The sequence below is a fragment of the Arvicola amphibius genome, chromosome 6 (assembly GCF_903992535.2).
Source record: "Arvicola amphibius chromosome 6, mArvAmp1.2, whole genome shotgun sequence".
Taxonomy (NCBI): domain Eukaryota; kingdom Metazoa; phylum Chordata; class Mammalia; order Rodentia; family Cricetidae; genus Arvicola; species Arvicola amphibius.
The window spans coordinates 112,968,903-112,992,239 of record NC_052052.2 but is presented as its reverse complement, the minus strand read 5'-3'; the positions used below and the strand labels follow the sequence as shown (position 1 = coordinate 112,992,239).

General features: G+C 42.6%; 1 protein-coding gene across 2 annotated transcripts in view; it reads right to left on the bottom strand.

The window, feature by feature from the left end:
* Positions 1–1,166: 1,166 nt before the first annotated feature.
* The window catches only part of Larp4b (La ribonucleoprotein 4B), a 75,235-nt gene continuing 53,064 nt past the window's right edge, over positions 1,167–23,337 (bottom strand). Inside the window, exons 9-18 of one of the 2 annotated variants that reach the window (XM_038335158.1) lie at positions 22,276–22,386; positions 21,281–21,334; positions 20,961–21,170; positions 17,294–17,400; positions 16,697–16,948; positions 11,167–11,212; positions 9,546–9,710; positions 7,172–7,296; positions 6,970–7,078; positions 1,167–4,870 (exon numbers count right to left, since the gene is read on the bottom strand). In XM_038335158.1, the coding sequence (XP_038191086.1) occupies positions 4,583–4,870; positions 6,970–7,078; positions 7,172–7,296; positions 9,546–9,710; positions 11,167–11,212; positions 16,697–16,948; positions 17,294–17,400; positions 20,961–21,170; positions 21,281–21,334; positions 22,276–22,386 (1,467 nt within the window). In that variant the 3' untranslated portion in view covers positions 1,167–4,582. The remainder of the gene's footprint in view (positions 4,871–6,969; positions 7,079–7,171; positions 7,297–9,545; positions 9,711–11,166; positions 11,213–16,696; positions 16,949–17,293; positions 17,401–20,960; positions 21,171–21,280; positions 21,335–22,275; positions 22,387–23,337) is intronic. The other variant, XM_038335159.1, reaches the window with a different exon arrangement.

Here is a 23,337-nt window from a genome sequence, read left to right as displayed (position 1 = left end):
CAGCTCTCTATGGTGCCACTTTTTTTTTTTTTTTTAAAAAAAAGTTTGTCTAATGTTATAATTTTCTAAACTAAATCCTCTAGCATGGCAGAGGGGTAGAAAATATTTGATACCTCCCAGTATCCGTCTACTCGTTTAGCCTGGTTTACGGACACATGGCCATCTAGAACAAAGACGACATTTTCAGCCTTTCGGTGCTATTTCTATCAGCTGTTTTCTCCAGCGATTTGGGAAAGGATCTTTAAGATACGGAGAAAGCGAGGATGAGCTAGTTAATTTCAAACTTCTCTGTGTATGTTCAGAGCCAGCAGGTCACCAGAACCACCCAGCTATGCCTAGCAGGCAGTCCACGGGGCTGTGATAATCCCGCAAATTACTGAGCTTTGTGGAGGGGAAAACTTCGTTACAAGGCACAGCAAACTAAGCCACACCAGCTCTTTCTAAATTTCTGAGGCCAGGGCTGTACACACAATCAGCACATACTAAGGTAAGTACTGAGTACCTTCCTACTATGTTACACACAGCATTCAGAGAACAGAAAGTAGGACAGAGCTTCTCATGGATGGAAAACTGCCTTCAGGGGACACACCTACCTGAACATGGGGTGAGCCGCACAACAGAAACTCTTGGGAACAGGTCAATTAAAGGGAATGGTGTCATGGAAACAGAAAGAGCGAGCTTAGGTGGACCAAGGTGCATGTAAGTGGTCATGTGAGGGAATAAAGGGCATCACAAACCTGGGGAAATAACTCACTGTTGAGAACCCTGGAAGTTGTGTGGTGGTGCACGCTGAATCCCAGCACTCTGAGTTCCAGACCACCCTGGTCTACACAGCTAGTTTCAGGCCAGTCTCAAAAGAAACAAAGAAAAATACAGTGGAGTGGCTAGAGAGATGACTCAGTAGTTAGGAGTACTTGTTGCTTTTCCAGAGGACCTGGGTTCTGCTCCTTGCACCAACAGGCTGTATACTTCAATCTTATGCTCTGGGTGGCCAACTTATGTGAGGGGCTGGAAGACTTTAAAACCTCAACTAGATCTGAGCCCCTGTTTAGCATCCTTATGCAGAGTGATGGGAATATATAGTGAAGCAAACAAACAAACAAAAATCTTTAAAAAAAGATGTATTCGTGAAGAAAATTTTAATTTAAAAGAATCAAAAGAAAAACTGAACAGTGCCTAAATCTTTTATTTTTCATAACCTACATTTTTCAAATTAGACAGTTTTACACTGAATGACACAAAAGGAAACTTAAATTACCAATAGTTTACATGTAAGCTTGATTCCAGTCTTAATGAAAAGAAGAACAGAAACAGAAACCCTCAGGCAAGCTTCCACGTTACACTCCCGTTCTGGGACTCGCAGCTGTTAGCGCTCCTGGAATCTTCGATTGTCTGTTGCTTTCCGTATAACAGGCTACAAAGCACACAAACCCACAACTACAGCTCACTGAAGGGGACACGACGACAGGTATGCACCATCAGTCGGCCTGCTGTGACACACTGAACCAGTTTTTCAATATCAACTGCAGAAACCCTATTACAGCAATGTAAGACTTTTTTTCCTTTTTTTTTAATTTTTATTTTTATTTTTGCCACCCACCAGTGGCAACCAGTGAAGCAATGACAGGAAGATCCACAGAGACACCATGACACTGACTACTGAGAGAGGGCTCACTTGAAATCCAGGTCTGGTGAAATGGGGCCAGATTCCTATTCCATATTTCCATATGATAATTAAGTATCATCACACAATTTTACAAGTTAAAAATGTCATTGTGACTGGTATCTCTGATTCTACACCTTGAGATACTGAAAGGAATGAGTAAACTTAAAAAATAGATTATGAAAACCACGTATCACGCTTGCTGTGTGTGACATGGCGAGAGTCTGCATGCACCCGACAGTTTCCTATTGTGGTAACTCCATTGTTTTCTGAGTGGAGAACCTCAGCGATCAGGAAGCCTCTGCTCTGACATTACGCAGATATTTGGCATATCACCTTTGCTTCCTGAAAAAGAGTGCTATCAAAAAAAAAAAATCACATCTGAGCAAGGCTTTAGTTCCTGGTGCCAGGCTGTCACTGGCTAAGCAGTGATTATAGTGTCCCAACCTCGTGCACATGCCCCCCTGCCCTTGCATGTGGCCACTGAGCCTTACACTTCCAGCCAGCAGACAAGCAAGCACCTACAGCTGGCTCTGCCACTCAGGCTTCCTGTTGCAGTGCTCAGCCTTGCGGAAAGGACTTCTCATTAAAAATCAAGGATCCTCTGCGAGAGCACCCTCGGGGATAAGGGAAGCTGATCGTAATCTGGCCCCTCTTCCAGTAAAGCTGGGATGTGAAGGACCCGGGGCCTCAGGTTTGCCTTTCCAGATAGACAGTATCTGCTAGTGTGGGTTCAAGAGGCTGGTCGTTTCTTCTTCTTCTTCTTCTTGTCAGTGATCTGACATCTACAAGGAAATCCATCCTATGTTCCTTTCACAGGCATTTGAAACAGCACTGCGTATACTCCTATGTAACTGAATGACAGTTGCTCTGAAGGAAATGGTCACATGCATCAGGCATCTTTGCCTCTGGCAGGATAAATCACTTAGCAAAGTATGATTTTAATTAGTACATTTCTGTTTTTTACTTTCATTGGAAGATCCTGCCAGTCTCTGCTCTTCATACTCTCCTTCAAAACCTTTAAACATCAGATATGATCAGTATGCACTTACATACTTTTTAAGAGTATGAAAACATCCAAAGGCTTTTAATAAGACTTTCCATTTCCCTTTTGCAGCAAAGAGGCAAAATCAGTTCAACACACCAGTATAAGGGGAAAAGAAAAACCTTAACAAATTAAAATAATACTCAACCACAACATTTAGTTTATCTACATCCAGCTCAACAGTAACATTTATAATATATCAATAATTTTTATCAGGTTCTTCTTTGTGGGTACCTTTCTCATATGCTCTGGTTATTTACACTGTACAAGCAGAGCACACTCCAAGTGCACAGACTGAACACAGTAGCGACTATTTGCACTTACAGGGTTTTCAACAGTCTGGAAACAGATCACTTGTTGAAGCTCTGTAAGGTATGTTACAAAACCACTGGGGTTCTTGTACAACAGTATGCGTACTCAGCAAAACCACCACCAGGAGAGCGATCCGCACGCAACTCCCACCAACCCAGGGGCCGGTCTCCGTGAGCTCTAAGCTGTCTTATACAAAAGTTAAGGCAAAGTCATTTTCAAGTTTAAATAAAATTCAAGTCTTTAAATATTGGATGGAAATCATTTTTTTTCCTAAAAAAAAAAAAAAGAAAAGCAAAACAAAACAAAACAACCTTCAGTCTTATTAAATAGCATTTGTGGAATAAGCTGTATGGTTACACTTAGCAGGAAATATTTTAATGTCTGCTGCTTAGAATACTTAAAGAAATTTTAGGCATTTTAAAACAAAATAATTTATCTGTAACTTTATTATAAACTCGCTAACTTACTGCACCCTTGTTCTTCACAAGCGCAGCACTTCTTAGAAAGAATCAACAAGACCCTCATCTTGGAGGTCAAAAGAGCAAGGATTCTGTCCTCCACTAGCCAGAGGGGAGACCACAAACACCACTCTCTCACGGCTAGATACTTCTAAATTCATGTGCCGATGCAGAGGTACAGGAAGACATCCACACAGAGCTGGTTAAGACATGACTCTCCAGCAAGAATGTGTGGGGGAACACGAACAGAGCAGGCACTCGAGGCTGGGAGCCAGGCAGCCTGCTCACAGGGACCAAAACATCATGGTACAACTTCATGGTATGATGTCAGTGGGCAACAGAGATTCTAGTTTCATCTAGGTGCTATTCACAATGTGCTTTGAATTTATTTTACATAATAGCCACTTGGAACTGGAGTGAGAAGCTGGTTACTTGCTCGCAGGACATCAAAACTCAAAGGTTCAGGTCTTTCTAGAGTGCTCTTTGCAGGTTCATTCTGCTCACTAGGCCAAAAAGAACTGTATATACATATGTATCTTTTTAAAGCTAGAATTTCCTGTTAACTAACGGTTTAGATGAAAACACAGCTCCTGTGCCAGTATGTCAGTGCCCTGACATTGCCAGTCCCTTGCTCTGTGAGGCCAAGGCTGCCCCTGCTTGCGCCATCAGCCCTCATCCATGTATTGGGGACACCCTATCCATTTGCACTTGCAGACCAGTTGTTTAAAAAAAAAAAATGAAGTAGCGTAGTTCCCTTAATTTAGAAAAACTCATATATAGCTTGCATTCAGAGCCACGTGGAGGCTTAATAAAAAATATCCATTTGTTAGGATAAATACATTTTCTATCCTGAAAAACAGACTTCTGCGTCACCTCCAGTTAAGCACCAACCTAAAATAAGGTTTATATTATATAATTAAATCCTGAAAAATAGATTCTTTTTTTAAGAGGGGAAATCCAACTCACAGAAGGAAAATAACTTGCAGGCATCCCATGGGCCTCACAGACACTGCAAGCTCCTAACCAGCGGCTCATTCCGTACTGAGTGGGAGAGCTTCGTTTGTGGTGAATCCAGCTCTTCCAGACCCTCCCAGCATCCAGCTTTCACTGAGGAGACTTTGGGGGAGTGTTCTGTTCCCTGTTCAAACGCTTCCCGGCAGCTGGAGGCGAAGGTCGGCGCCCAGGCTGCCTCCTCTGATCTTTGGGAGCCCCAGGAGTGGACTTGAGGGCAGGGGGCTCTCTGTATCTCTCCACAGGTTCAGCAAGCTTCTTCTCCTCCTTCCCACAGGTGACAGTGTTTGGCTTTTGTTCTTTTGGGGGTTGTAATGGGGAAGAAGGAGGCTCTTTACTCGTTCTCTGACAAATCTCTGCATAACTGGGCTTCCGCAATTCCTGGAAACACAAATGTGGGATTATGGGTACAAAATAGCAGGGATGGTAGTTCCTTCAGAGATGAGCAACATAAAATCAAATTTTAGTTTTTAGTAAAATTCCATCTTCATTGGTATTTTCACTTTTAAAACGTTCACAAAATTCATTACTTTTACCATGTCCATGGCAGCTAGTGACCACCATCAAAGCTCTTGTCACTAGTGCTGTGAACAAGTGTAGAGGATCAAGAATTCTCACCATGATAAAGCAAACTATGGTAATTTGAATGTAACTGGTCCCCATAAATTCATAGGGAGTGGCACTGTTAGGAGGTCTAGCCTTGTTGGAGGAAGTGTGTCACTGTGGGAACAGGCTCTGAGGTCTCCTATGCTCAAGCTTCGCCTAGATCAGTTCACTTCCTGTTACCTTCAGATCAACATGCAGGACTCTTAGCTCCTTTTCCAGCACCAGTCTGCCTGCACACTGCCATGTACTGCCATGGTGAGAATAGACTCAACTGTAAGCCACCCAGTTAAATGTTTTCCTTTATCAGAGTTGCTGTGGTCGTGATGTCTTCTTCACAGCAACAGAGACCCTAGCTAAGACACAGCTATCAGTCCAGTTCTAGGACTTGATGACTGTGTCAGTGTGGGGCTGGAGTCTGCAGAGTCTGAAATTACTCTGGAAGGGAGAAGGTGACTGAAGAGGAATAATATAACAGTGCTGGTTCCTGGAGGAGAGGCTTTTTATTTGTTTGTTTAGGTTCTATAAAGCTAAATTTCTGTTAAAAGAAATACTTTGGGGCTGGAGAGATGGCTCAGTGGTTAAGAGCACTGCCTGCTCTTCCAAAGCTCCTGAGTTCAAATCCCAGCAACCACATGGTGGCTCACAACCATCTGTAATGAGATCTGGTGCCCTCTTCTGGCCTGCAGGCATACATGCAAACAGAATATTGTATACATAATAAATAAATAAATATTTAAAAAAAGAAATACTTTGAAAACATACATTCATTTTTCTAAGCTAATCATGTTTTTTGGATAAAGACTTTGGTTTTTTTAAACTAAAAAATCACAGATGCTTTTGGTTAAAATGAAACAAATCACTCCCTTTCCTTGCAGTGCACTTTCCCTACCAAGACACATAGAGCTGGGTCTAAAATGGCACAGACACAAAGGCCCAGCAAGGAAATGGTGATCAAACTCTGCCCCCAGCATGAAGCCTTTAGGCATTCTTGAGAAATATGGTGGCCTAAGAGGCTAAAGGAGGGAAAATAGGCACAAACCCTGCTTCCCTTGACCCAAGACGGGACATCTGCAAGTGCTCTGCTTACACAGGGAATGAGCTGTGATGGTGTGACAGGGTGGTCCTGTGAATCTTATTCATTCATTTATTGAAATAGTATCTTAATAGTGCAGGCTAGTCACAGTACGTGACATGGGCTTTAACTCTTGATCCCCCGGCTTCCACCTCCTGAGATGCAGTCTTACTGGATAGCCCTAGCTGGTCTGGCCCTACACAGAGCTTGTGGAAATTCCATCTTCCTGCTTCTGCCTCCCAAGTCTTAGGATTACAGGTGTGTGCCTTCAAACCTAATGCAATTTTAATTTAAAGACTTACCTCAACACCAAGCTGAGAAGTTGCTAGACCATCAAGGACAGAGACTACTAGATCTGAGGACTCACTGCCTCACTCACTATGTATCCCTAGCTGGCTGCAACTTGCTATGTAAACCAGGGGCGTCCAACTTGCAGTCACTGTCCTGCTTGGTCTCCCAAGCACTGGAACTAGAGGTCTGAGCCACCACACGTGGCAGAAACACTGGGATGTAAACAGGACAAGAGGACACCAAGTCGCTCTTTTCAGTCATTCTGCTTAACTATTTCTCATACCTATGACATACACAGTAAACGCAGAAATGATTGAACTCCACACAGGACAGAGTTGGGGCCTTGTTATTATCTGAGATCCCACACTGAAACAGAAAGGCTCAGTGACGTGGTACATAGAAATGAAGGCACACACAAATGAAAATCAATCAAATTAGGATGACTAAAGATAGGCTGAGGCAGGACATACACAGAATGCCCGACTGTGTGCAAGGCAGGCGAAGAACTTACTGTTGCTGCTCCATTCACCTGCACTGATTTGCATGCGGTTGTAGTAGGGGTAGAAGGGAGTCTGTCCACATTGTGGGAGTCCCTCTGCTTTTCTGCCACCTTGGGATCCCTGTGAAAATGCCAGCTGGTTTAACAATCACATGTAACATAACAGGTCACCCCACTTGTACACGGCAGAGGCTGGTAGAATACTGATACTTACTCAGGTAAATGGACTGGAGAAGGGGAACGTTCGAACGCTGCTGTCACAGCACAGGGTGCTGGCACAGAAGGCTCTCTGGGGACCACTACGGGAACAGTATTTGTGCTTGCATCTGCACTGAGGTTCTGAAAAATCATTAAGTAGCAGTTTACGACCATGGTGATCTCTAACCCATCTGGAGAGCCTCCTTCCCAATCCCTGACTGACTGATACTGAATGGTGTCTTCACCCTTTAAGCCAACAGAACCAGTGGTATCCTACCAACAAATTGCCAAGCCCCAGCAGAAAGACATAGAAGAAGTCCCCAACAAACATAACAACTACATTTTGAGATTGTTATCTGCTGGACAGCACTCAGTCTTCTTGCTCTCAGCAAATGCATGGTAATTATCCGTAAGCTTGTCTTCTTAAGTGCACAGTTTCCAAACATACCTTACTCATCTGACATGTCAGGGCTCCCCATAGCAGGGACAAAATTACCAAGACAGTACACTATGATTCACTCTTGTCACCAGTACAAAACAAAAACTGACACAGATATCCACACCTCCATAAACCTGAGTGCCTGGTGACAGGCTGAAGATACACACCACAGGAGCTCTCACCTGAACCACACCACCCATGGAAGCAGGTGTACAAACCTGCTCTACCCAACTCAACAGGCAAGGTCACTAAGCTAAGACCTAAGAGAATGAGAAATTATTCCATCAACGACTTTCTCAGTACAGCCATAATTCATACAAGTTTACTCATGGTATGCCATTAACCCAGTATGTGATTTTAGGGCAAGTAAATAATTGGTTATAAGTTTAAATATAAAAAGATAAAATTTACTAACTGCCTTTCTTTTCAAAGTATATCAGTTCAAAGGTAAAATAGCTGGAAGTGCAGTGTGGGGAGAATGGCACAGTTTAGACCCCTGTTTAGGGAAGGGGTGGGGAGTTAAGCAGAGACTGAGATTCTGCTGGGTTGAGGACCAGAGGTTCTTATGACTGCTCAAATGAAAGGAACCTAGCTTACTGAAACATAGGGCAGCCAATGACTTCCTATTTGTAACAGCATGCTCAGATCCAACATATGTTCAATTCTGCCTCTATGTAAACACAGATACATACGACACACTTTACAAAGAGTCACAATCCTATGTCAAGTCCTGGTACATTCTTGCAGATGTACCATCCCTGGCAGCAGTGTAGACTGTGTAACTCAGCCAGAACCAAGTACAGCCTTTCAGAAAGCAGTAATTCTTTCTTAAGAAAGGCTTTGCACAGAAACTCAAGTACATTCAAAGCAGCGACTGCCTGTGAAGCTGGGGAGGCCTGCCAGGATCCTTTTACCGATCATTCAAGGAGACCATAACTTGAAAACGAGACTTCATAACTGTTGGAATGCATAATTCTCTGTTTTATAGGGCAATTGGAAGTTACTAATGTGGACATTAAGATCTGTAATTTCTAAGACAGCCCAATTCTAACATGTAACACTTACTAGATAATATAGAAGAATCTTGGAAAAGATAGTTTCCATGGCTAAAAAGAGCAGCAATTACCACCTCGCAACATGAAAAGGACTAAACTCTTTACCTGACCTTAGTCTCAAGATACTGTATGTAGCAAAGTCATCCACCCTAACTACTGTGGCGTGGTGCCCTGGCACCTCCAGGCAGAGGTATGATCTGATGTACAGCCACAGCTGACAACTGTAGCAGAAGGAGGACCTGGACCTGGACCAGGACTATCTACAAGTCCACCCCTCCCCCAGCACTTAGTCACACTTCAGTAACTAGGCAGAAAGTCATTTCTCTGCATGTCCCATAGTCTTTAAATACTGATGCTGGCAGGGGAACAAATCCCACTTCCAACCTGTGTAGCTAACTAAGTGTATTGCAGGAACCCTGGAAAGGAATTTCTCTGAACTTTAGTAGCTCAGCCAAGACTAGCAATGATGACTACCGCAGTGAACAACCTTGTGGTAGCCTAGAGTTTGCCTGAAATCACCAGACCACAACGAAGTGACTCTAAGCTTCTTGCTACTTACACTACGTAGATTTCCAAAAGCTGTCTTATTTCTGCTGTAATTAAATTCTTGTGTCTCATTCTGTGTTTTGTGAAACTAAAGAGCTTTAAACGTCAACAACAAAAATTAATCTAAGCACCTGTAAAGCACAGGTCCACAGTAGCCTCAGCAGACAGCATGAGAAGGACGGCTTGACCCTGGCTCCAGCACCACATGACCAATACAAATCACCCAAACCTCACATCTCCCTCAATTATTTTCTCCTTTTAATGTGTGTGAAGAACCTGAGCCAGGTCCCTGAACAAAGTCAGTGCTCAGAAAAAGTTGACACACGTTACGGCTATGACACATAGCTTACTCTTTCTTTAGGAGATCCTATGATCAAGCTGGAAAGCCTGTTTTCAAACAAGTCTTCTGCCTTCAAATTGCCTGCAGCTCCAGGTAACGGGGGGAAGTTGGACAGACCCAGTTCGAAGCTCGGTGATGGGGGCTTTGGTGGTGTTGGAGACTGAGTCTGACTGCTCTGCAACACAAGGACACCCCAGAAAGTCACACAGTGTGGAGACAAGGGGAGCACAGAACACAGCAAAGGATCTTCCAGCTCTCATCTGTGTGGAACGTCTATAAAGGTTGCACTAGTCATTTCTAGGTTCACCTAACTTGAAATTTAGGCCAATAGGATAAACTGTGAGTAGAGTCCAGGAAAAAGGAATGTCAGAGTTCAAATGCAAGCAGTGGGCCACTGAGAGAATTCAGTGGGTCAAGATGCCTGCTGCCAGGCCTGATGACCTAAAGTTTAACTCCCTGGGACCCATATGGTGGAAAGAAAAAAACCCACTCCCACAAGTTGTTCTTTGACCTTTATATATACACACACACTCTCTTTCACACACATGTAATATTAAAACATTCAAATGTAAGCAGGTTAAAAATGAAATGTATCTAAGGGACAAACTGAGACTAAGCTGGAAATCTTTCAGCTGGCATTTGCCTGGTTTGTGCCTCACAGCAGCTTCCTTGGTGACCAAATGGGACCTTACAGAGCTTCTTTAAAGTGACAGCCCTGACCACATTTAGTAACGGCGCCCAAATGTAAAAGTGGTAACACTAGGAAGTCAGGTAAGACAGAGTGCTTCCTGTTGAGAAAAAGGTGATCATTCTCAACTAAAGGAAAAGAACCCACATCCCAAGGTACAAACGAAGCCTCTGCTCACAGTGCCACAAAGGGAGACAAGCTTACGCTAGTCTGACTTCTGCACTTCACACTCTGAAGCTATAAACTCGGTGTGTGGTAAGGTGCCTCCTGTTAGCCAAGGTTTTAGCATCTCCTCTGAGTCTTAGATGTTTCCCAGTGGATTGGCGGGAGGTCCTGCTTAAAATCCCTCTATAGTAACCCACACTGCAGTCACGTGGAGACTGTACTGTGTATAAAAGTGAGGCCTTTTCTGCTCCTGCTCGCAGCACTTCTACTGTCACAATCCTTCCTTCTTTAGGTCAAAAATACCAGTACCTTAAAGACATCACATTAAAGTTTTGTGCAATGTTCCTCCTCCTATCTTAGCCTTAATCCATTGAATTAACTCTCATGCTTGCTTACGATTAGATTTAAATGTCTTGTAAAAATAAGCATTTGGAGCTAGAGATGGTTCAGTGAACAAGGTTGCTTGCTTTGTAAAAGGACCCGAGCTCAAATTCCTAGCAATCAAGTAAAAAAATAAACATAGCAATGTGTCTGGAACCCCAGCATTGATGGGTAGAGACCGGATGATCAAAGGAGCTCACTGGCATCCAGCCTACCTGAAACGGCAGCTTCATTGGCTTCATTGCTGTAAGAGACAATAAGCTGCAGGCTGATGAGACACCTGAAGTCTCCTTCTGGCTCTTATGTTATCTAAGTGTATGGGTTCACGTGAGTGCACACAGGCAGACACACACACACACACACACACACACACACACACACAACTTTATGTACTCACTGTAAACTTCTCTTCTCTTTTCTTCCGATAACCAAAGGAATTTTTCCTAGGAGTAGAAAGCAAAAAGATCATTATTTTTCCCGTTTCTTAGAAAATTTGCCAAGCTAATGTTTGTTCACATATTCAAAACAGTATGCACCAATTCAGTCAGTCTTTAATATTTCTAATCTTTAATGAATAAACTGATTCTAAAAGTCAACTTTAAAAGGACAATGAAAACCCAGGCACCGTAGTACATGCCCACAAGCTCTACATTGGGGTGGCTGAGGCAGGGAGATGACGAGCGTATGGTCAGCCTGCATTAGATCATTTAACAAGATGGTTTTATTGTCTTAAACAAAAGTATTAACAACAAAAATTCAAATGTTGAGAGTAAATCATTAAGTTAGATATACAGACAGATAATTAAAAAAAGTAATTATTCTAAAACTTATCTACTGGCTACTTAGAATTTTTAAGATTCAAATGTTTAAATGTCCCTTCAGCTGGAATAAGATACACATACACACACACACACACACACACACACACACACACACACAAAATCTGACATCAAATTATAGGTGAGCAATTTAAAACATGAGTCAAAAACTATGATTATCCCTTACTGCAAAAGCTACATAAGAACCTCTAAACCCTGAGAGGTCCCTAAACCCAGGCTTGCCTTCCTTATCAACAGCAGCCAGGGCAGCAAGGCTCGGGGGCTGTGCCCTGCAGCACTAACTACAGTGAGCACAGAATCAGTATTTATAACATCCTGGACGGGTCTATGTGGTCTAACAAGCCATACATGAATCTCAACATGCAATTTCATTTTTGTTTATCCTTTCTATCATTTTAACTGAAGAGACTCCCCAAAAGCTATGCATTATATAAACTTAAAATGAATTTGAACATTATTAATCACTTTATTTGTAGAAAATTTAAGAAAATGCTTTCGCTTAAAGTGTTCCTATTAGAAGAAGAGGTTTGAGGGAGGCTCTAGGATACAATCCTTTTTGAATCTGGAGGGGAGCCAGGCTGTCTCTGGTAGAAAATTGACTCTTCTTCTGCTGAGCTAGCCTAGTAGGGGTTAAACCCCTGAGCACAGAGGAGGTATTAGGCCATAAAGGCAGGCGTGAGCAGCAACCTTCAACCTTTTGGAACAGGTCCCTCAGTCCCATAATGGCCAGGCCTCTGGGCACATGGGTGAGAGAGGTGGTAAGTTCTGGTATGGAGCAGGCACTGTCTTAAGACACCAGGCAGGCTCCACTCCAGGTGTCTGTCCATTAATACCAACACCATCTGACAACAGTGTCTCCCTGTCAGCGGAGCCCACAGAATGCATGACTGTCCCCATAGCACCTCGACAGCCCACTAGGAGCCTATGGTTGCAATAGTCCTATGTAGTGATAAGACATCCTGGAACATGCTAGCAGTGCCCCTCCCTCGACTGCAGAGTGAAGACAGCCCAAGGACTGCTGCTCACAGTGTATGGTCTGTTGTAGCGGAGACACAGTTTCAGCACCATATAGTGTGCACCTGGGATACTGGGCACTCACATTTTGGACCCCACAAAGGGATACTTCTGCTTTCTGATCTAAGTCAGGTTCAAACGACAAAACGTTAAGATCGCTACCTGGCATTTGGGGCTTTTCACTATACTGACCTTGGCACAAAGAAAAGCAGCAGATACATAACTGAAGCCTTGAAGGTTCTACAGCAACAGAAAAAGCTCAAGGGAAACAGACCCTCAAGGACAAGCATTGGAAGAGGAAATGTGAACTCTGCTGAAGAAGGAACTAGATCGCCCCTCCTGTTTCTAAATAGGCTCTCTGGACACAGGCCACGCGCTCAGAGAGAGGAAGCTACACACCAATCCTGGTTTCACCAGTCCATGGTTCAGAAACAAGGGCTGAAAGCTAAACACGTTCATGGTTCAACATGCGCACACTCCTGTGTTAGACAAGTGAGGTGCTCCAAGTCCTTACTGCAAGTCCTTACACAGATTGAGAAGACAACACGAGCCTCCATTAGGACAAAGCATGGTCTTCCTGGTAAGAACATAAACCTGTTCCTGTTCCAGTGGTTTCCTGGAAGCCTAGACACTGCTGGGAGACTGACAGTGACTGTGTCACCAGAGAGAGGCGGGTTGACAAGACACTGTCATGTCTCAGTCCTACCTTTTATTCCACTTTTTAAACTGGCTGGGAGTCTGTGACTCTGCTTTCCTCTACAGGAGGCTTTGTTAAGCTTTTATTAACAAGGGTTAAAAGGACACATGAACTCACCCTTCAGCTTACACTCTCTTTACACTGCACCCATTGAACCCAGGAGGCCTCTGGCCCAGGCTCCCTACTCTTAAGATTAAGCTTTTAAGAATCTAAATAAACATGACTCTTGGGTTTATAGCTGATACCTGATGTCACTATCTCTGTGTTATTCAATGCTCCCCCTTTGAGTTCTCGGTTTTCAATAACTGATTTGGTATAAAAATGGCTGGTGTAAGGTCTACTAAGCCATGGTGCCTGTAGCCTGTCTCAGAACCTTCCACAGCCCCAAACTTGTTGGCACCATCTGAAACAGGAACTGTTGCTTCAAAATTCTTCAAATTAAACCTTCCAACTGCATTAAAAGCAAAGAGATACTCTCCCTCTTTTTCTACTGTTGTCCTTCAGGGTTACTAGCTTTTAAAAGTGGTAGCCCCAGTCAAGCAAACATTTCCACATTACTGAAGTGAATTATACAGTGGCTTACAAGTGAAAAGAAGAGTCATATGCCTTTCTCTTTAAAATCTAGAAATGATTAAGCTGAGTGGAGAAGACATGTCAGAGTAGAGAGAAGCTGAACCCACCACACCATCAGCCAGTGAATACATGAATGACAAGAGAGCCAGCTGAGCTTCCTGCTGGTAGAGAGGATGTTCCAGTGACCCTCACTGAAGATCAAACTGGCCACAATATTCTCTGAGACCAGGTCCATTGGATAGCAGGTTCCCTCTTTTTAATGCTGTGAGGGTTGAGAGAGGCAAGGAAGCTGCAGATCTAGGACCGCAGAGAAGTCAATGCCTAGCACTGAAGCATCAATGGACTGGCTGATGCTCTACCAGGGACTAATTAGTGACTATTACAACATGGTAACTGAATATTTTAATAAAGTATTGAAAATGTGTTACTCAAAGTAAAAGATTCCTTTCAGATTACCATAATTTGCTACTAATGCATCTGGCCATTCACGAGCTCCACAACAAGATTAAGACCATGTTCACAAAAACTAACACAATACGCATTCTGTAGTCATGGGTCAAAAAATAATTTCAACTTTTACGTCTTACTGCTTAAGAAATACATTTCATAGGAGCTAGGGAGATAGTCAGTCATAAAATGCTTATTGCCCAAGCCTGAAAACTTGAGTTTGAGCCTCAGGACCCACATTTTTAAAAGCCAGCACTGGGACTAAGGAGATGTTCACTTTTTAAACTGCCTGTAATGAACGCATGAGGACCTGAGTTTGGATCTCTAGAGCACATAAAAGCCAAGTGCAGCGGCTGCATCTCTAACTCCAGTCCACACAGGGAACAGGTGTAGATCCTGGAACTTCACAGGCCAGCAAAGTCTGCCAAATTATCAACTCTAGGTTCAAAGGACCCTGCTTCAAAAAACAAGGCAGGAAGAAGACGACTGACATTGTCTCTGGCCTTGACACAAACATCATCCAAACATCACAGAAATACTCTCAAAAATAAAAATGCCAAGTAGACATGCTTACAGTACTGGCAGTGCGGTATTCAGAAAAGGGGAACACTGGAGTCAACCAGCCTGGCCTAATGGTGAGCTCCAGTCAATGAGAGACACTGTTCTCAAAGTGAAGGCACATGGGACTCGAGAAGCAAGACCCAAAGTTGATAAACGTAATACAAGTAGCCTGTTTACCCCACTAATAAAATAGGAAACTACATTTCATGGACAACAGTGACCCTTCTGGAAAGGACCCACCACTTCAGGTGCTGTTAAAATGCCTGTGATCAACGGGAAGAGGTCAAGACAGCAACATTTTGGGCTTCAGTGAGCCTCAACAGCTTTCTCACTGTGACCTTCAATGGCCGAGGGGCTGTTTCGTACGTAAGTGAAAAGATAGTTTCTTGAGATAGACCTACTGCTGACCCATGTCAGTGGTGTGTATGGACAACAAGAGGCTGAGACTATAACTGGGTGATTAGGCAACAGCAGGGGGTCAGAGGTTTGGCTCCCAATATACAAATTCTGTGAGTAAAATAAACAGCAGTGTATACTTTGTAAAGCAAAGAAAAAAGGCACGAGTGTCTTATTCTTGGGCATTGCACACCCATTCCAACCATTAGCACCCCAAGTCACTCAGCACACTAAAACAAAAAACTGTGTGGCTCACTTTGCCGTGACACCTGCTTTAATGTGGTGGCCTAGACACAAACCTGCCGTATCTCAAAGGTGTGCTTTTGTTCTGTACGTACCAAGAAAGAGAAATCAACATTTTGAGTTCCAATTAGTCACTAATCATGCTATATATTTACGTATGGAAAACTTTGGACTCCTCCCCTCCCCCAATTTAAGCTTTCCAAAGTAGATTAAAAGAGAAAACCTAGATTGGCTGAGGTTCCTGGCCAGCACTTGTCAGAGGGCAATCCTGACAGGCTTTACCGCATTAGCAGCTGGCCTAGTCAACGCTGGGTAGGGTGCAAACTCTGAGTTCCACCTGTGTCTTTTCTAATCTCACCTCTTTGGAGGAATGGCAGAAGACAAGCCAGCAAGCAAGAAAAAAGGAAGTGCACTGGAGGTCCCAGGGAGAAGGAAGTGGAAGCACAGTAGTTCACATTCACAGCGTATGAAAAGAACCCTAACTAACAAGAAGCACCAAGACTCTAGGAACTATCTGCCCAAGGATGGAAATGATGTGACCAAAGGCACTGTTTCACAACAGCAGCTTTTGTTTATTGAGTAAGTTTAGTAAAAATGAAATTTAAATGCTGGTTTGCCTGGCTACCAAACTCTTGCATCTGCTGACTATATCTCATTGCCAGCCCAATCCTATTTTACTTTTATTTTTGTGGAACACTAGGCATTGAACTAAGACCTTGTTTATGCTAGGTAAGCACTCTACAGTAAGCTACAAGCTCAGCCCTCCTCACTACCAGCTGTGAGGAGAGCAGGCTAGGAATCTGTGGGACACACCTTGGAGATTCCCTCTGTCAAGGGCGGCGACCTAAAAAGCCTAACAGCCAAGGAGAGACTGCAGGCAGGACAAGCAGAGATTATACACTGTACAGCCCCTACATGCCAGCTGCAGTGTTATGAAAGAAAATGATATGCTTTTAAGACAAAACAAAACACTGAAGTCTCTGCTCTAAAACCCACTACCCCAAGGAATTGAGAGAAGACTTTGATGTTTACAGCCTTCTATTTGATTTTTCTAAAGTGTATTAGGATATGATTATAAAACATCTAAATTAAAATGTGAAATATTAGTAGTTCATGATAGGTACATATCTGCTTGACAAAATATGTGAGTGACTTACCTTCCTCTCCCTAAACCAGGAGAGGACTCAAGACTACTTGGCTCCACACGCCCAGTTCCAATCTCTCTCTTGGCATAAGCTGAAGGGTTTTGTATTCGTGTTCTAGTTTGCCCTGCTTGCCTCGTCTGTGGACTCCGGACACCATTAATTAATCGATCTGCAGTGAAGTTAAATATTGAAGGACTTTCTAGCAGCCCAGGCCCTCTCTCTGTACTAGGAATCGCATGGCGCAGATGAGACTTACTAGGATTCCTGCAAAGGAGATGTTCGTATATGCTGAGTTATAAAGCAATCAAGGAGTATAGAATGAGCATACTAATGTGAAATATGTATGTCAAGATCTGCTTCCTACTTAGTAAACACATGGTAAAAGTTGCCCCCCAAGCCAGAATCTGCTCCTGACTACTAGCAGCCAGCTTTGGGGTTGAGTCGTTCTATACAATTATATATTATATAATTTATATGATTACAGTTTTAAGCTTCAGGAAATTTCATCTCTGTTGAGCATTACTAGTGGTTACATAGATCCCTCATTACAAATAACCTGGAACAGTGAAAATGAAGCTCGTGAACATCAGAAACATCCTTGGAACTTGCCTGCTTCTAGGAGGATATTGTCTGAGTGATGTCAGAGGAGACGCTGCAGGTTTGAAGGTCGGAGATGTAAACCCATTTATAAATCCAGTACTTGGAAATGGAGTTACCTGAATTCATTAACAAAAAACAGGCATGTAAAAACATGAGACATGAGACACTTCAACTGGATTTACAATTTTATCTTGGGTAAACCAGATCATGTCTTCCTCCTGCCAGAGGTGTGAATTCCATGTTATGCTTAAAAATAACTGCAGGGTAAGGAAAAACAAGATTATTACAAAATGCAATGCCTACTGAGCAGTCAAGCCAGAGCTAGTGCTAAATATTTTCTCCCTATCACCTTAGATAATCCTTACAGTAATCAAATGAGAACACCAAAAGACAGAACCTTGCCCCAAATCACATGGGAGTCCTGAATACAGGCATTGCTGATGATGCTTAAACTAAGTTAACTAGGGCTACTACCACCAGCCTGGCAAGACGTGATGATCCTTTATTCTGAATAACCTTAACACAATTCAAAGAGCTCAACGTTAGAAGTTCTCACATACTTATTGCTCCTAACCATGCAGATGCCACAGCCTTTGGCAGGGATTTCTTTTCTCTCTTGCTCTCTCTCTTTAGGGTTTACTTTCACGCAAGACTTGCTATAAACAGCATCCTATTTTTAGACTATAAAATTTTTCCTCAAGTAATTAAAGTGGCACAGAACATATAAATATAATAATATAAATAAAGTTCACAAGAAAATAACAGGCCATAATGACCTTAAAAGTTTAAAAGGTTAAGTATAGGATTTTAAGTACCATGCAACAGTTTTTAAAATCTTGACACATAAAAAATAGGGTAAAACTCAGTGTGGAGGGCTCAGTGGCCCCAGTGCACACACAGGTATCACCACGTGACTTCAACACTTGGATGCCAGAGGGATCCCTCCTGAGAGTTGTCCTCTGTCCTCTAGAGTTCACCTGTCCTGGCACGTATGTAGCTGGACATGCATGCATGGAGTACACACACACACACACACACACACACACACTTTAAAGGTGAAGGAGAGACCAACTCCACACTCTTGCTGTTGCACATGGGCATAGAATAATCATAATAACAATAGTAATTACAAGATGGAAGGGTGAGATCACTAACTTTTTGGCCTCTGGGGGCATGTGTTTCAAATATTCTCCAAGTAAATGACATTATTTCCAAGACACTTAGTTGCTTGGGGTCTTCCAGTCTCTATGAATGTTCACTAACATGAAAGAAATAAGTACAGGTTCCTACACAGTTGAGAACATGTGAAAGAAAAGGGTGGGAGACCCAAGCAGCTCTCTTCGGCACTAACTGGAAAGCAGACGCTCTATTTAAAATGGGCATTGGAGCTAGCGCATCATTCCCTGATTACAAAATTTAAGTAACAAAAGAAAACATTTAACAGTTGTCAAGGAAGATCCACTACCTAACAAACTCCACAGTCCATGAAAATTACAGTGCTTAAAAAAATATTTCCCAGTTACACAACAAAAATAAATGTGCAGCTATCTTTGTAGATTTTTATTCCATTGGATGTATGCCACCGGTGATATAACTAGATTCTATGACAGTTCAACTTTTTTTTCTTTGCAGAATCTACATACTGATTTCCATAGTGGCTACAGTAATTTACATTCCTAGCAACTGTGTACGAGGTATCCTTTTTCCCAGCATCCTCAGCAGTAGATCAGCATGCCATTATCTCCATGATAGTCTCAATGTAGTTTTTAATTACATTTATTTCATGGCTAAGAAAGTTGAGCAATTTTTCATATATATATATATGGTCATGTGCTGTATTTCTTCTTGAAACTTGTACTATTGTAAAAGACATATCTATACTGGGGTTATGTGCCACAGCACACACATGAAGGCCAGGGATCTTCTAAATGGCGTGCATTTAGAGGCTCAAACTTGTGCTGCCTGGCTGGCTTGTGCAAGTCATTTGCCAATTACTTATTTGTTCTTCTGGTGTTTAATTTTTTAGTTCTTCATGTATCTGGGAACTAAGCCTATGTTGGATCCCAGTCGAGACTGTCTTTACCATGGGAATTGCTTCTTTGCTGTGCAGAAGCTTTAAATGTGACAGAACCCTGTTTGTCTGCTCTCTCTGTTGTCTTCTGAGTCACTGGAGTCTGACCTAGACAGTTTTTCCTTATGTCTCTATGTATTTTCCTTTGGCCATTTCAAAATTTTGGAGATAGACATAATTTTGAATTTTAGTATTGCTATACCAAACATTTTTTTACTACAGGGGTTCTGCCTGGGGGGAGGGGAGTGATACTGGTCTCCTTGAGAACTCCTTTCTCACTCTGCCTGTCCTGCACACAGCTAAAGGGCTACCTTTAAAAAAACGGAGTATGTTCTCAGTTCTTAACTCAAACGTTCTCGATTACTTCCTACAAGACAGGTAGAAGTCCATGTGTCTAGGGACTCACGCTCATAAGGGCAATTTACCATCTGTGCTCCCAGTTATCTGCTCTACTCAGAAATAAAAGTTGATCTGTAGAGACCTGGCTGCTTTTGCACACATACGCTATCCTCCGAGCTCCCTTTCTTTGACCCTTCTTGTAAGTTTACACGAGCATGAAAACCAGGTTAAGTGACAGCACACTACTCTTTAGCCCTTGCTCCACGTTCAAGGCTCTTTCTGACTGCGTCTGCTTTGCAGCAGCAGCTCCTGGGCATGCTCATTGTTTCACATTTATCCTCATATCTCAGGACCGCATTTTCAAGTCTGAACAAGTGTCTCAAGCTCCCGCTTCTCTATACTGCCACTGCTTTCTGCCAGTGAACAGTATTATCTCTGCATGACAGGGGACTGGCACCCAGACAGCTGATCTGAGCCCCTCCACTTGTTCTCTGGTCTGGTCCATAGCCACATCCTGGACATGAATTATTCCAAAGCTAATACCCTGATTTCTGCATTCAGACCATTATCTTTTATGCACCCTACCCTTTACCTTTTATTACATCAAAATCTCTTACGCAAACCTACAGTTTGCTTAGTATCCTTTCTAACTGGGACCTCTCACTTTCAAGGAATTTTACCACACAAGGTTAATTTTTTGTGTCCTACCTCACTAAATTAATGATTCCAAACCAAGTTTCTTAGCATCCGTAGAGCAAAGCTGGAGAAAAATGACTGTATGCATTATAAACTTATGAATTCCAAACACAAACCTTAACAAAGGCCAAAAATTACCTAACCCTGAGGTAGGTGTGAGAACAAAAATGGTTTTGTGAGACAGACAGCACTCGTCCTGCTTTCCTAGACTGTTAGGAATCCACTGAAATACCTCTTCCTCCATGACAGAACTCCTCATGTCATGTCCTTCTGTTCAGGACAACAGTTAAACTCCAATTGCCTTTACAGCACTGTGTCTCAGAGAAAGAAAATGACAGGAGGGAGGAAAGCAATGATCACAGTATCGATGTTTTTCACTGCACAAGGCTCTATCCTTATTCCCTAATTAAATTTAAAATCTACACCATAATCCCAATGTCTGGATACTAAGCAAACTGTAGGCACCTGGTTCTCTTACTAGAATAGGATTTTAAACTTTCAAAGCGCCTAGTACAAAATCTAAAATGAATCTCTGCTATGTAAATTAAAAAACGAAAGAAAAAGGCTCACCAAGGGTGGATCAAGATAACTGTGTGTCGTTGACCACGTCTGGGGGGCAATCAGGCCGTACAGAGGGAACTGCTGCTGGGGGCTGTACACTGGAGGTAAGTAAAATGACGTAGCATAGCGCTGCTGCGTGTAAAGGTTCATGTCCAGAGGTCTAAATCCATTCTTTGGCAAAAAAGTGTTTATCGCTATTGCCTTTGCTTTTATCCGTGCCTGTTTGGAGACATTTAAGTTCCAATTATAACATTTAAGAATGCTGATCAGATTATAAAATAAAAGAAGAAGAAGAAGAAGAAGAAGCTATAAGCAATGGTCTTACTTACCCTAATTGGCTTTCCTTGAAAAGTTCTGACTTCTTCTCGAAGGTATTTGTAAGCCTAGGGGTAAGATCACCCAAAAGACCATTTTGTCAACTTTGTAAGTTAACTTTATAGCTCAAATAATCCTATGTATGACTGACTACAGCCGACAGGATCCAAAAGGGCTGATTCCTGATACCCTTTCGACACGGATCCCTAAACATATCCTTATTATGGTACTTGAACCCCAAATTATTGCAAAATTTTTAAATATTTAAATATAATTTTATAAGTATTAATAAATATCATATGAGCCTCCCCAAGCAACAAGCTAAGACTCCTGATCTAGAAACAAAAAGGAACACTGCCTCCCTCGCATAATCCCAATTTGAAACTGGGATTATGTAGTACAGGAAAGGAAGTGCTTGAAAGAAAAGAAAAACACTGAAATATTCGAGCCATTATTACTATATAGCTCCATGCTCATCTGCAAATTAAATCTTTATCAAGCCCTGATTTCATGCAGAGGCTCCTGTTTCCCTTGTGCTCACCTCTCCGATTCCCCAGGCAGGCTGCAAGGCCGCACCACACGGTGCTTCTTCCCTTTTGGCCTTTTAGGTTTTTCTGTATTTTTTTTTTTTTTCTTCTAACTCTGATCACACTGCTTAACATTCATACTTACTGGTACGTTTTCCCTAAATCAGACACCTCCTCTAGAGCACAAAACTTCTCAATACCTTTAAAAGCACCTTGCCACACAGTGGATGTCCCTCACAGGTCAGGGTTAAGTTAAAATTTTCCCACTTGGCAAACAAAATTTTTCTCTTCTCAGATCTGAGACCATATCTGATTTCCTGAGACTGTTTCCTCACATACACTAAAGAAGTAATGTGACATGCTTTCGGTAGTGCCACAGAAATACACCTGTGGGTTCCTAGAAGCTCAGCGTCCTAACTTCTGCTATGTACTCACTGATGGTCAACTATGTACTTCAAAGGCTGGTAAAGGAATGCACTTACCTGCTGTGCATCAGCTTCTGTTTCAAAGGTAATAAACCAATTATCATTATAGGCAAATTCACAGTTTATAAATTTTGGTAAATTATCTCCTTTAAATAGTGCTTCTACTTCCTATAGGAAACAAAGAAAGTTAGAAATTAGTCCTCACTTTCGCTACTTTAGGTCCTCATCAAATTAGGCGGGAAACTTATTCCCATGCTATGCACAGCTACGATGCAGCTCTGTCCCTCTTTCAGAAACACCGCAGAAAGCACCCACAGGATCACATGCCACAGAGGAAGTCATTACCGACAGCCTTCTCCACTCACAAGGAACTGGAATTAATGTGAACAGTAAGGGCTGGAGATGTAGCTGGCTTGATAGCTTGTCTTGCCTAGCACATAAGAAGTCCTGGGTTTGATCCCCAGGGGCACATAAACTGAACATTGTGGTCCATGTCTGTAATTCTAACACTCAAGGTGGAAACAGAACAGTCAAGTTCAGGGTCATCCTTACTTACATTGACAGTTCAGGGCCATTTGGGGTACATGAATCCTTACCAGAAGAGGGGGAGGGGAGGAAGGAAAGGTGGAAGAAGAAAATAGTGTTTTATCAGTAGGCTGATAAACACACAATTTTATTTTAAAAGACAGCTTGAAAAACAAAAATGTTAGCTGAACTTTTGTTTCTGGCCAAGCTGAACTAGATTTACAGTCCCGAATAACACAAGTAAAAGGTGGAAAGATAAAACATGTGCTGTAAGGCTTTTTAGACACCTGTCATTAACAGTCCAGGAGCCTTCCCTGAGAGAACATGAATAGAGTAGGCCAACAGTGCCCAGCCTAGGGCTTCCAGGTCGCAGGATGGGCAAGTCTCCAGAGCTTTGTGGAGGGTTCTCTCTCTAGGCCACTGGCCAGAAACTAAACAACTAAAATGGCCAGGCAGAATAACCCTACAGCCAGCTCACTGGGCAGTCAGAGTGGCAAACCTTAACTCTGAGAACAGAGAGCAAGTGAACAAGAGTGGGCCTCCTATGAAAGCCGCTCTGAGCCACTTTACAAATGTACTGAAAGCAAAGTGCCG